Source organism: Berghia stephanieae, chromosome 1 (assembly GCF_034508935.2).
Source record: "Berghia stephanieae isolate SIO BIC M18660-M18661 chromosome 1, UCSD_Bste_1.3, whole genome shotgun sequence".
NCBI lineage: Eukaryota > Metazoa > Mollusca > Gastropoda > Nudibranchia > Aeolidiidae > Berghia > Berghia stephanieae.
In genome coordinates this window covers 34,412,720-34,427,494 of record NC_088360.1, presented here as the reverse complement: position 1 = coordinate 34,427,494, position 14,775 = coordinate 34,412,720, and the positions used below count along the sequence as shown (strand labels likewise).

Sequence of the window (14,775 nt, the reverse complement as noted above, 5' to 3'; positions counted from 1 at the left end):
ATTTACAAGTACAAGGAAAAAAATACCATCTAAAAAAAGAACTATGCATTTGACTGTTTCCCTCCCAGCTTGGACTCCGGCCAAGGCCAGGACAAAACCAAGTAATCTCATTCCAGACAAAGACAGAAAGCATGTTGGAAAACAGATTTAAGGGGAAAGAAGACAGTATGTATCCCCCTGCCCACCATGGGAGTACTAAGAGGAATACACTCGAATGTTTTACTGTAATATAAAGGAAGCATAATACAGTGTATGACAGAGATGTGATTTACAAGGAAAAAATATCATCTCCCAAAACTATACATTTGACTGTTTCCCTCTCAGCCAGTGAGCCAGGCAAAACCAAGTAATCTCATTCCAAGACAAAGACAGAAAGCAAGTTGGAAAACAGATATATGGGGATAGAAGACACAGTAAGTACCTCCCTGTCCACTATGGGAGGTCAGGAACCCCACCCAGTGTTCAAATAGGAAACAGATGTAGATTCCATGAGCACACTATCAAAGTACTTAGTTTGAAATCACCTAAAAGTTTGTTTTGTTTTTGTTTTTAAGGGTTTTTGGCGCTTGCAACACATTTAGGTTATATCAGCGCCAGTAAATTGGAAGAAACTGGGATGGTAAAAAGTTCTAGAATTACAATTACAGCACCCAAGAAAAAGTAAGACAAAGGGGAACTAGGAACAAATAGGGATCAGATGTAGATTCCAAGAGCATACCACCAATGTACTTAGTTTGAGATCACCTATAGAGCAGTAAAATAAGGTGCCCCAAACGTAAACAATAACAAGTTGCTAGTGATTTTCGTTAGGGACCGGAATAATTTACGCACAATATAGGTCTCCCAATTTTGTAGTTTGAGTTGTAGGCAATACACTTTCAGTATTGAAAATATGTTTACATAAAATCTAACAGTTGCAAAAATAATAATAAAAGGCTAAATTATTCTGAAAAGCAGGCTCCGAATAATTCTCGTCTTGTTCACACCAGCGCAATAATTTGCTCTGGTCTAAAAATAGATAAGACTGTAACTTTTGATAAATTTTACCTTTTGATCCATAAAATATCCATATCTAGACATTATTTGATGCATGATCGAGTATTTAGGAATATGTGTTTCTTTTGCCACCTAACAGCCAAATTTTAAAGGTTATTTTTTTTCTATACGTGAGCTGTCAAGACAGGAACATGTTTGCCATATGCTTCTAGACCTTTGTTTACGTTTGGGGCACCTAATTTTACTGCTCTATAAGTCTCATCCGGACACAAGCACAAAATCCAACAATGAGGAATACACTCAAATGCTTACTACATTAAAAATAACAAATATAATAATACATAACAGAGAGATGATTTACAAGGAAAAAAATATCATCTCCCAAAACAATAACTATACATTTGACTGTTTCCCTCCCAGCCAGGACTCCGGCCAGGGCCAGGCAAAACTGAGTAATCTCATTCCAAGACAAAGACGGGAAACAATTGGAAAAAGGGTCTGGGGGGATAGAAGACAGAGCATGTACATCAGCACAAGATCCCACTAAGTGGAATACACTCAAATGGTTACAAATCGTATATTAAAAATAACAATACATAACAGAGATGATTTACGAGGAAAAAAATATCGACTCCCAAAACAATAACTATACATTTGCCTGTTTTCCTCCCAGCCAAGGGTTCCGGCCAGGGTCAAGACACAACCAAGTAATCTCATTCCAAGACGAAGACAGAAAGCAATTGAAAAACATACACGTGGATATAAGACATAGTGGACACAGCAAGTGCCTACCTCCCTGCCCACTATGGGAGGTCGGGAACCCCACCCAACAGGGGCTTGTAATTAACTCCCGAATCTATCCATCACCATACACCTCTATTCATTCAAATTGATTGATTGTTTTTAGGTGTTAACAGCGCTACCAACACTATTTAGGTCATTTAAGCGCCCGTTTCTAGTTTTTATCAATTTTTATCCCTCTTGAGACCATTGCTGCTCAATCGTGTTAATATTCTTGTAATAAATTTTTACAAACCATAATAGTTACATGTTTGCTATTTAAAATGTTTGTTTACAATTTCTACAGGAGTTTTTTTTTTTTTTTGTTTGTTTGTTGCTTTGGGTCTCTTCCAACACAATTGAGGTTATATGAGAGACCGCTGAAACAAAAAAAACAAGCAATCTAACAAAAATAGTACAAATGTAAATCAAAATCATAACCTAAAGATATCATAAGCTAAATTATAAATAACCAAGAACAAACAGGCAGAAGATTTACAGAGAAAAAAAATATCCCCTGTCAAAAATACAATCACAAACCAAAGAAGCAGGATAGGCTAGTAAAGAGAAGAAGAAACGACATCACTATCGGATCGTACACCCATGCGAACATCATAGGTATATGATTCAAGGGTGATGCTCCCATCCAACCACCCGTCTACAGGAGTTCATATTCCTGCAGATACTTTAAAATTGTTAATGGATCGACAGACTGGAACAGAGGATTCAAGTCCCTGGTTTCATAATGTTGTGACCATATCTGTTCTGTGTACATTCTATCAAAATATGTCGAACTGTGAGGTCACAGTTAGGTACAGCTACTACAGAGGGGCTTTTCATCCTTTTCTAGAAGGAAACGGTGAGTGAGGACAGTATGTCCGATCCGGAGTAAAGTTATTTTGACCTCGTCTCTTTTTTTTCATTCATTCATTCACATTGAAATCATTAAATACACAAGAGGAAAACAACACATTAAATTTCAAACCAAGGACTTGTTTCAAACTAAAAGGAAACAGTGACAAAAGCGGAAATGATATGGATCGCTGAGAATGGATTTTAATCTTTTTTCTGTATTAAAAATAATAATGATGATGATGATAATAATATGAATAATATAAATGGTAATTGTTATAGGTAACATTTCTAAGAGCACAAAGTAAATTAATAAATGTTGCCGTACGGATCTAAGGTGCCGAAAGCTGTCGACTCGAAACATTGGTGAATAAATAGAAAAGCTAAAAGTAAAAGAAACAATGTAGGCGTGTATTTAACCAATATGGTTTCAGACTCAATGCAGATCCTTGTTTTTGTTGTTTGTTTTGTTATTAAGGGTTTTACGGCGCTTGTAACACATTTAGGTTATATCAGCGCCAGTAAAAAGGAAGAAAATGGGATATAAAAAGTTCTAGAATTACAATTAAAGCACCCAAGAAAAAGTAAAACATAGGGGAACTGGGAACAAATAGGGATCAAATGTAGATTCCAAGAGCATACCAGTGGTGGTATTACCACCAATGTAGTTAGTTTGAGATCATCTGAATCTATAAGTCTCATCCGGACAAAATCCAACAAAGAGGAATACTCTCAAATGCTTACATTCTACATTCAAAATAACAAATATAATAATACATAACAGAGAGATGATTTACAAGGGAAAAAATATCATCTCCCAAAACAATAACTATGCATATTTGACTGTTTCCTCCCAGCTAGGCCAGGACAAAACCAAGTAATCTCATTCCAAGACAAAGACAGAAAGCATGTTGGAAAACAGATATAAGGGGATAGAAGACGGTATTTACCCCCCTGCCCACTATGGGAGGATCCTTGTTTTTATTTGGAGTTTTTTTTTTTTGTGTGTGTGTTTTTTAAAGGGTTTTACGGCTCTTACAACACATTTAGGTCATACCAGCGCCAGTAAAAAGGAAGAAAATTGGAAAGTATAGACACTATAGAATGTACAATTAAAAGGACTTGAGAAAAAAAAGTAAGAAAAAGGGTGTATGGTTCAAGTAGGGAACAGATGTAGATTCCAAGATCACACTATCAGTATCAGTGTACTTAGTTTGAGTCTCACCAGCATAAGACCCAATAAGAGGAATACACTCACATGTTTACAAATCATATGTTTAAATTGAAAAAAAAAAAAGTACATAACCGAGAGATGATTCACAAGGAAAAAAATATAATCCCCCAAAACTATACCTATTCATTCGACTGTTTCCCTCCCGGCCAAGGACTCTGGCCAGGGTCAGGAAAAAAAACAAAACAATTTTAATTTCATTCCAAGACAAAAACAAAAAGCAAATGGAAAACAGACACAGAAGGATAGAAGACACGGCAAGTACCTCCCTGCCCACTATGGGAGGTCAGGAGCCCCACGCAGAATGCCCATCCTAAGTACACAGCAAAGACAATGAAAACTGTATTACAAAACATCTATTGGGAGACGAGATTTGCTAGATAATGCATGAACATATCCATTTCAGATTTGTTTTTTATTGCTTTCTTTCTGTTGGGCAAAGAAGGATTTCAATCCGAGGCTTAAACGCTCCAGGTCAAGTGATTTATTTAAAATACTTTTTGATACACATTTCAATTGTTGCCTAGAAACATCTCAAATAATTATGTCTTTCATTATCATTGGATCACTCACTAATGTCAAAGCATGCTTCGTGTAATAGAATTAAAAGGAAAGGGTTTATCCCTTTCATTTACTTTGATCCTTTGGTCTCGGAACTTCGTCGTCAATATAGCATACATCTCTCTCTCTCTCTCTCTCTCTCTCTCTCTCTCTCTCTCTCTCTCTCTCTCTCTCTCTCTCTCTCTCTCTCTCTCTCTCTCTCTCTCATCGTTGTTTGAGATACTAAATTCCAGGTAAACGAGGTTCACTAATTTCGTACTATTTGAGTTTTGAACTAACTGCCTATTAGATTTAAATTAATCTTTCACACCCAAGCTCACGTGGATTGACGTCAGTTTAAAACAACTCTAGTCTACTTCTGGTTATATATTTATGTATTTCAAAGTAATGTAAATATCTTTGGGTGATGTGACACGATGTTGAATAGAAATTCAAAGAGATATAAGTAATAAAACACAGACACATCACACGCACACACACAAACACACAACTGGAAAATGTCAGCGTAATTTGTGATATTGCAGATATCCGCAAAGGAAAATACCAAAACATGCGGAGCTGCCGCCTTTTAAACTTGACATGTTTGTTAAAATAACCAATAGACAAAGACCGACGTGCACTTATTTGCTCACGTGCGCCCAAGAACTAAACGTTAATATAACAGAAAGTCATATTTGCCTGGCAATACTATCAACTTAATGGTTTCTCATAACATATAACAATGACACAATACATTACAAAAATCAAATCATCACTATCTTTCAATCCCTTTACTTAAATCACAAACTAATGCGACGTCATTGCCTAAGGCAGGTCACACATTACTAGAGTATTCACAACGGATCCAACCATCAGCTTATTTTTGTAGACACCAGCAACGGAGGAACCGGAAATGAGATCTCCGTGATCGTAAAATAATTCTGTGATTTCCTTTTCAACTATCAGGCCGTTCTTCAATGGGAGGCGAAGCACCTGCGAATAAGGGTGGTAATAAAAGCAAATTAAAGTTGGACATATTAATAAAATAACACATAGATATGTCTAAGATCTCTTATAATAATAATAATAATACACATTTATATAGCGCTCATTCTCGTGTAAAACACAAGCTCTGGGCACTTTACAATATAAATATCAATTTTAAGTGAAAAAATAAAAAAATAAAATAATAACAACAATAACAATTCATAGCCAAATCAAGGATTCATATAGAGTCAAGAAAAACAAATACAGTAAAAATGTGTCTTGAGATTCTTTTTAAAAGTAGGTAAAGACTTGCACTCCCTCAGACCACGTGGTAGTTCATTCCAAATCTTGGGGCCGAAACAAGCAAACGATCTATCACCAAATTTTGTTCTTGATCTTTTTTCCGAAATTTTCGTTTGGTCATTACATGATCTTAAAGTGTAATTTTCAAATTTACACATGACCACGTGATCTGTGAGATATGCCGGTGCTATACCAGCCAAACACTTATAAACAAGACACGCTGCTTTGTAATATGTGCGCTTTTCAATGGGCAACCAGTGGAGAGAGGCCAACAAAGGGGTTGCATGATCAAATTTTTTTTTGCCAAAAACTAATCTTGCTGCACTGTTTTGCAGTAGTTGCAATTGTTTAATAGAAGCCTGAGGCAAGTTGACAAGCAGCGAGTTACAATAGTCTAGTTTCGAAAAAATGAGGGAAACAACCAATGTTTTACATGTTCCAATTGCAATATACTGACGGATCGAACTGATTTTCTTCAATTGAAAGTATAAAGATTTACAGAGAGCAGAAATGTGAGCTGACATTTTCATTTCTGAATCAAAATAGACACCCAAATTTTTCACAGTCTTTGAAACTTTGATCTTTTCACCCCCAATCAACACCTCAAGACCATCATTCACCTTCAACTGCCCTCTATTTCCCACAATCATCACTTCTGTTTTTGACTCATTCATTTTCAACTTGTTTGCATCCATCCACTCTTTCACATCCGTCACACATTCTTCCACACGTTTCACAATATTTTCGAGATTTTTAGTTTTATCAGTAGCATAAAGTTGCGTATCATCTGCATAGAGATGATAGCGCAGCCCATGACCAGTGATGACATTAGATAATGGAGAAGTATACAAAACAAAAAGAATTGGACCCAAAACAGAGCCTTGAGGAACACCAAAAGACAATGTATGTTGACGAGAAAGTTTATCTAAAATCATAACCTGTTGCTTTCTGCCATCTAAATAAGATTCAAACCACTGCAAGACAGTCCCAGACAAGCCAAAGGTTATATTAAGTCGTTTAATGAGAATACCGTGATCAATAGTATCAAACGCCGCCGAAAGGTCTAACAATGTCAGAAGAGAAACAGAACCTTTATCTAAAACATCAAGCAAATCACTCGCAACACAGCACAGAGCAGTTTCTGTGCTGTGGTAAGAACGATAAGCTGACTGAAATTTTTCCCATAGATTGTTTTCATGGAGATGTTGTGAAAGACGTCTGAGTACAACTTTTTCAAGGATTTTAGAAAGAAATGGCAGATTTGAGACGGGACGGTAGTTACTAAGGTCATTTACATTGAGATTTTGCTTTTTTATGAGAGGCTTTACAATTGCATGTTTATAGATATCTGGGACTTGTCCTGAGATAAGTGACTGATTTATAATATAAGTTATGCAAGGTAACAATTCAGGAAGACATAATTTCAAAATATTAGTTGGTAAAGGATCTAAATCACATGACTTCGAGGAAGATGAAAAAATTATTTTAGAAATTTCTTCTTCAGTTGTTTCTTTAAAACAAGAGAATCCCTGTGAACCCGAAAAAGGGTGGAAATTTATATCTTCATTTTGCACGAGGTCCAAATTGTTCCGAATTTTCGATATTTTTCCCGAAAAGAAATCTGAAAATGCATCCGGCTGCTTTTCTACCGGGATATTAGTGGGTAGACACATGCCCTTTTCTTCCCCTAAAAGTTCCTTTGAAACAGAGAAAAATTCCTTAGTGTCCCTCACTGATGACAGTTTTGTGTTATAATAGTTTCTTTTTGCTCTTTTGCAGGTGGTTTTATACTTATGCTTTTTTGCTATATATATCAGCCGGTCAATCTCAAGGCCCGATTTTCTCCACGATGCCTCTGCATTCCTTTTTTCCCTTTTGGCAGTTTTTTCACTCTGGTTAAACCACGGAGACGGTTTCCTGGAATTTATTATTCTAGTTGTGTTTGGCGCATGCCTGTCGATGACGTTGCGCAGTACCTCGTCTGTTTTCTGTGCTGATGGTATATCCATTCTTCCTAGTTCCTCTGACAGATTGTTTTTGAAGGAACTAATGTCTATTTTTTTGGTATCCCTAGACACTATCTTGACTTTCTTTGCTTTCTCTTTGATGCATTTGAGAGTTGCCAGAATCAGATTGTGGTCTGAAATTTCTTTTTTGATATTTTTAATTGATTCAACAAGCGAGGGTGTGTCAATGATGAACCAGTCCAAGATGTGCCCCAATCTTTGAGTTGGAGAGGTCACTAACTGAGTGAGGCCATGTTCATTCAGCATATTTTTTATAATTTTAACGAGACTATTCTGATCAACATCAAACTGAATATTAAAATCGCCGATATAAATCTTTCGCTTATTTGATGTGTCTTTTGATACAAAATCTAAAAATTCGTCAGCAAAATCATTCTGTCTCAGTTTGTTCTTTTTGCTTGGGGGTGGTCTGTAGATACAAGTGATTAAAAATGAAATTTGAGGGTAGGTCAATGTGGTTTGGACACACTCGAAACTTTTGAACGAAATTGGCCTGTTTTGTATTTTAGACGAAAGAGCGTGTTTGTATATGATGGCGATCCCCCCTCCTGATCGTCCATTTCTTGGGAACGATTCCATCTTGTAGCCGGGAGGTGTCATTTCTTTCATTATAGGTTCATCACCGAACTGACGCAACCATGATTCAGTTATATATAGAATATCGATATCGTGTTGATCTATGACATCGATTATATCGAATGTCTTGTTTCTCGATGACTGTGCGTTAATATGGCCAATACAAATGTTATGATTTCCATGACTTGGTCTTGTGTCATTTGTCAATATTTTTGTTAACGTCTGTGGTGGTCGAGTTGAACGATGACAGTTCACTGGACGTCGCGGGACTGTTGTTTCAATTACATGTTGTTTACGTCGACCACCACGTTTACAGACAATCTTTTGTTGATTGTAATGGTGTTCACGTTTGAGGTCGGAATGTGTGTTTTCAATTTGTAAACAATAAAAGCGCAGGGTGAATAAAAGTCCAACGACAGCCGACAGTAAAAATTGGTTGTGAGAACGAGTAAAAATGGCGGGGTCTTGGTGAAACATTGTAAAATAGTCCGAAACAATTTCGATAAAAATGATGTCAAAACCGTATAAAATATAATTAAAGCAATATCACAATGGTATCTTACGTGTTGTACAAAAATCCTTGAATAAAAATTGAATTGAAATAAGACGTGTAAATCCTTGAAATCGGTAAAAATTGAAGAGAAATGTCACAACAACAAAAACACGTCTTGCCTGTTAGGCAACTACACACTATATTATAAGTGTTTAAAAACATAAAACAACAAATATCGTAACTCCGGCAAAGTTAATAGATACATTTGAGACAATCATATTTAAAATCAGTATTTATCAAATTTCATTGAGTTTTATATTAAATTAAATGTTTCAGAAGAAAACATTAGAACGACTCCATAGGCAAACATGGACGCAGCTTAGTTTAACAACAATTTGAAACGCGCCTCTAAATTATGTACTAGTGCAACATCTTTCAAGCACATATTATTTTTGAATTCGCATTCCCTTTTAAATATGCTACATTTTAAACAAGATGAGGCATATTAAAGCAAAGATTTACTTTGGTGGATAAGCAGCGCTTGGAGGTTACATTGACGATTAATATCAGGAGTACTTAGCGGATACCACTAAACAATTCCATCATCTTGCGCTTCTTAAATAGTACAGAATAATTTCTAGAATGCATAGAATTATCCGTGAACATGCAACAGGTCTGAATCTGGCGTCGAATTAAGAGAGAGAGAGAGAGAGAGAGAGAGAGAGAGAGAGAGAGAGAGAGAGAGAGAGAGAGAGAACAGCCCCTATATTATGTCTTGGTCATGCGCTACTCATAGTCATTTAATTGTTCATTACTTTTAGTGATGTATGGAAGATGACGTGCTTGAGGATACCTGCCACTGCAATTCAGAGGACTAAAACTCGGCAATTACTGCATTACAAGACATGGATACTCAGCGAATCCCGGCATGCCATGCAATATTCTGAATAATGCTTTGGAATAGCAACCATTTTGGAGATAGGAGAATCACCAATCCAGATTTGAGTCAACTTGACTCTCACCTATGGAGATTACTAAAGGACAAGCATTGTGGCAGAACTTTCAATGCAGGACATGAAGGAGACGAGCGTTGAGGGTGAGGGAGAGTTTAATAACTGTGCGTGTTAAAACTTGCTTTTCTCGAAAAGGGATGGAGATGGATCGTGGCCATAGTTTAAAAAAAAAAAAACTGAGAATAATTAAGGAACAGGCAATGGTGGAAGATAAAAGATCTGAAAAAGTGTGTATGAAACAGTGCCATTAGTCCAATAGTGGTGGGAATTAGGCTAACATTCAGGTAGAAAATACAGGTTACCAAGACCCATAAGAATAACACGTGCTATAGAACCACTCTGGCTATTAATCATAAGGCATTGTTTGTCAATTTACTTATAACAAGATGATAGATGTTCGAGTGTCACTTTTTAAATTTTCTTTTCTTTTTTTTTTTCTTTTTTTTTTTTTTTTTTTTTTTTTGTTTGTTGGGGGGTGGGGGAGTGTCAGTACCGCTTTGGGCATGCAAAACATGAATTGGATTAGAGGGAGAGTGGCTGACAATTATTTGTTTCAAATGATTCAGCGAGCTAACTCAATACCAGATAAGTATCTATCACTGCGTGCTGAAAAACCTGACAACCATGGCCTTTTGCTGCATCGGGGATCTACGCTCCAGTGACTATAATTTAGGACGAAGCCAGATAAACATACATTATGACATAGATTCCACGTACAAGTGTTCCTCGCATTATAAATTTATCAGTGCTCTTTCCCAATGATTGAAACATTCTTCGAGAAAAAGGAAAGAGAAAAATAGTGCAGACAACCCCTATAATGAGGCCAGTTATTGAATACTGCTGTGGGCACATCGACATGGCAACCCTTGTTGCCTTTATCGCACATGAATAGTAACGTAAACTTATTGTATTACCTGTGACGGTGACTTGTTATCTGCAGGATAAGAAAAAGCGTTCAAAGCCTTGTAGCTTATTGGGTGACACCCACCATAGAGAGCTTCGCCATTCTCGGATAAGTGGAAATTGTCAAGACCAGTGTGGATCGTCACTTCCTGCACCAGTTCAAGATCATAGTCAGACTTCCTTTTGAATACTTTGACTAGATGATCCATCGGAAGTGACAGGTATATGTACCTAAGTGAAACAATACGAAGATGGATATGGATGATGAAGATAATGATAATGGTGATGATGATGCCGCCGACGACATAATTACTGACAAACATTAAAATTATATAACTATTTTTTTACAGATTAATGTAAGAGTATCTTGCAACCCTTTAAAAAATTATTAATTTAGGGTATATCGATCATCCGCTGACTCAACTGGTATTTAGAACATCTGTTAGCACATTAAAATCGGTCCTTAATTTTACCATGGTCTTGGGAATCGCCATATTATGGCCGCCCTGTTACCAGCTTCATTTGCGCGCACCTACAGACGTTATTACCGTCTCGATCTATGTTATTCCACAATACAGAAGTACAATTCTTTCTTTTTAAAAATATAGCATTGTGAAGAACATTGTGCTTATTTGAGTCAATAAAAAAATTGATACGGCGCACAACTCTACTGAAAGATTTGAAAAATAGAAATGTATTTTTTACAGATAGATAAACAGATAACTTGATTTCCTTTTATAATTTAAAGTCAGTTTGAAAGTTGTTAAGTCAAACAGATATCATAAAAAATTTACCGAAGACACTAACACACTCATGGCCACACCCTCAACTCTATCTGTCCAGTAGAGTTGTTACTTCCGTTGTGTTGATTTAGCGGTGATCAGTGTTGTTATGTAGTAGTAGTGTTCTCATTGTGTGTATGTTTATGTGTGTGTGCGTGTGTGTGGTGTGTGTGGTGTGTGTGTGTGTGTTTTGTGTATGTATGTGTGTTTTGGAATGTGGTTGCGTGGAAGAAAAAAAAAAAAGGGGGGGGGGGGGTCCAAAAAGTAGAGAAAATTCCTGAGCAAGGGGGGGGGGGGGGGGTGTTTGCTAGGAACTGTCAGATTGGCATTTTTCAGAAAATCGTGGCATTCATAGTGATATAATTCACTTGATCACATAACGGTATTCGGATTTACAGAAATTTTAAACAAGTTTCACCGATTAACAATATCAACTAATATTACTGCTGATATTACTGTCCTTTTTATGCCATCGATGTGATAGTTATTGCCCTGGGAAATATTTAGTTAAACGTTTCGGAAACTGTCAATTGGTTCTGTCTAGCTTCTAGCCCGAACAAACCAAAAGTAGACAGATTAGGGGACTTGATATTTATCGCGTCCGCTTCAGATTTTCATTTGACCTCACAAAAGTTAAGTAAAGGGGAGACATTCCGAAAGCTCCTACATCCCCAGTATTCATTCAATTTGTATTTTCACCGTTGATCTTTTGTCAGGCGTTTCCTAATTTGACCATTGTTTTGATTCTCGGCCGCCATTTTAATTTGTGAAGGATCGAAGGTAGTGCAAAGCACTCCCAAGTAAAGCGTGGTAAAGACTTGCGACTTATTGATATTGATATCTACTGACTGATAAACTAAAATCATGCCGAATAAAGCATGGCAGCGACGACAAGTACAGGGATTAAAATGTGCATCTAATCGTAATCAAGCTAATCAAAAAAATGATTCTGGCAATATCGAATGAGAATAGTTCTTTCCCCGCGAAATTGCGGGCTTTTTACTTGTAATATAAACAGATGAATGTCTGTTCGTAAAAGCCTATAATTCCTCGCAAATATTGAGGGTTCAACACTATTTTTAAATATACTTCGGTATGGACCTTTTCAAACCAAAGTCAATGAATGCCTTGACTATCGATTTGTATTTACTCACACTTTGACCATAAAAGTTTATTTTCATTGCATTTTTCAATATAATTTCCGATCATACTATTCCAAATCACCGTACCTTTTATCTGCTGACAGAATGATGCCATTTGGAAAAAACACCCGGTCTTTGACCAGTGTACCACTAGTACCGTTATAGAATACAACACCACCGAGAGGCAGACGATACAGACTCTCAAGAAATGTCAACTTGTCATGAACGAAGTACAACCAGTTGCTGATATAGAATTTATCCTCTTCAACGACGGTCAAATCATTAACATAGATAAAAACATCGCTGAAAATTGACTTCTCGTGTTTCAAGTCTTTCGTTTTGGGAGAATAACGAAATTTTTCAACACGATCAACTTGTCCTTCCACGTGATTGACGACATATATAAGATGTCCACCTTTGACCTTATCTTCAAGTACGCTCAGACCATGAGGTCGGAATGTGTCACGATTAAAGTCTGAGCCATGGTTGATGGTAAGGTCTTTGGCTCCAGATGTGGGGTTGTTCATATCGATGAGCTGGATGGAACCTTTTCCTTTGGATTTGATATATTTTTTGTAATCAGGAGATGCGAGCTCCAGAAATAGCCCGGAAGTGATGAATGTCAGGCCGGAAGTCAATATTTGAAAATCCTCTGATCCAACTCCTCGTCTTTTCACGACGCTGTAGGGGCATGGGAGGGAAAAGAAAACAAAAATGTTAGAAAGTAAAAACAAAGGCAAAATTAAAAAGACAGAAATGGAGCCTCTTGCCCATATATATATATATATATATATATATATATATATATATATATATATATATATATATATATATATCTGTCTTCTCTCTCACAACTTGAAAGATGCACAAGAAATGCTAAACAAAGTCGCATAATAGGAAGCAATGAAAACAGGATTGCAAATTAATACAGGCAAGACAGAAATGATGAGAGTAAGCAACAAGTAACTTTACCGTATAAAACACCACCAAAGAGATGTCAAAGAAGTCGATAAATTGTGTATATTTGGGTAGCATAGTAAGCAAAGAGGGAGGACCAGACGAAGACATGAAAGAGATGTCAAAGAAGTCGATAAATTTTGTATACTTGGGTAGCATAGAAAGCAAAGAGGGAGGAACAGACGAAGACATTAAAAGCCGGATAAATAAAGCACGGTATGCCTTTAACACACTTCGACCAATATGGAATTCAAAAGCTCTTACACTGAAAAATAAAATCCGGACATTCAATACAAATGTGAAGTCGCTTCTTTTATACGGCTCGGAGACATGGCGAGTGACTAAAACCACATAAGCTTCAAGCATTCATAAACAGGTGCCTTAGAAATATCCTAAATATCGGGTGGCCGGACATCAGCACAAATAGAGAATACTCCAAAAACTGAACCAGTCACCTATTGAAACGGAGATAAAGAAAAGAAAATGGGGCTGAATTGGCCACGCGCTCAGGAAGCCTGCAAGCAACATCGCTAGACAGGCTTTGGACTGGAACCTCAAAGAAAGAGGAGGGTTGGTCGCCCAAAGCAGACATGGCGATGAAGCATGGAGACCGAGTTGACGGCAGCCGGACAAACCTGGTCACTGATAAAGGAGACCTCTAAAAACCGAGTCAGATGGAAAAGTAGTGTTGCGGCCCTATGTTCCACAAGGAATCAAGAGGCCTAAGTCAAGTAAATCAAGAAAAATAAATTAAGGAATAAATTAAGTAATATATTTAAATGAATAAATAATAAATGAATAAATAAATATATAAATAAACACAATTATTATACAACCGTAACATAAAAATCTGGCGGTTGAAAGATATTCTTATTAAGGAAAAGAGTAACAGAAGAGCAGAATAGTGTTATTCGTAAGAAGTACAGTCCTAGCCGGTTTATTGGGACGGCTTGGTACCCGTCAAATCGTCCAAATTAGGCGGACATGACATTGGGCAATTATTCATACATATCATAGTCTACATAGTATTCAGGGACACTTGTTTGACGTTTAACTTGGGTTACTTCGGCGCCACTTGATATGATTGTCTCATAAAATACCGATAAAGATATATGGGAAACATATTGTGGGTTTTTAAAGTTTTTATTTATATTTATTTCTCTTTTGTTTGTTTATTTGTTTGTTTGTGAGGC

The 14,775-nt window shown here is 36.7% G+C and overlaps 1 protein-coding gene across 4 annotated transcripts in view; it reads right to left on the bottom strand.

Moving 5' to 3' along the window:
- Positions 1 to 2,814: 2,814 nt before the first annotated feature.
- The window catches only part of LOC144972679 (serum paraoxonase/arylesterase 2-like), a 46,840-nt gene continuing 34,879 nt past the window's right edge, over positions 2,815 to 14,775 (bottom strand). For all 4 annotated transcript variants that reach the window (XM_078914195.1, XM_078914220.1, XM_078914200.1 and 1 more), the window contains exons 3-5: positions 12,713 to 13,306; positions 10,713 to 10,932; positions 2,815 to 5,392 (exon numbers count right to left, since the gene is read on the bottom strand). In XM_078914195.1, the coding sequence (XP_078770321.1) occupies positions 5,225 to 5,392; positions 10,713 to 10,932; positions 12,713 to 13,306 (982 nt within the window). In that variant the 3' untranslated portion in view covers positions 2,815 to 5,224. The remainder of the gene's footprint in view (positions 5,393 to 10,712; positions 10,933 to 12,712; positions 13,307 to 14,775) is intronic.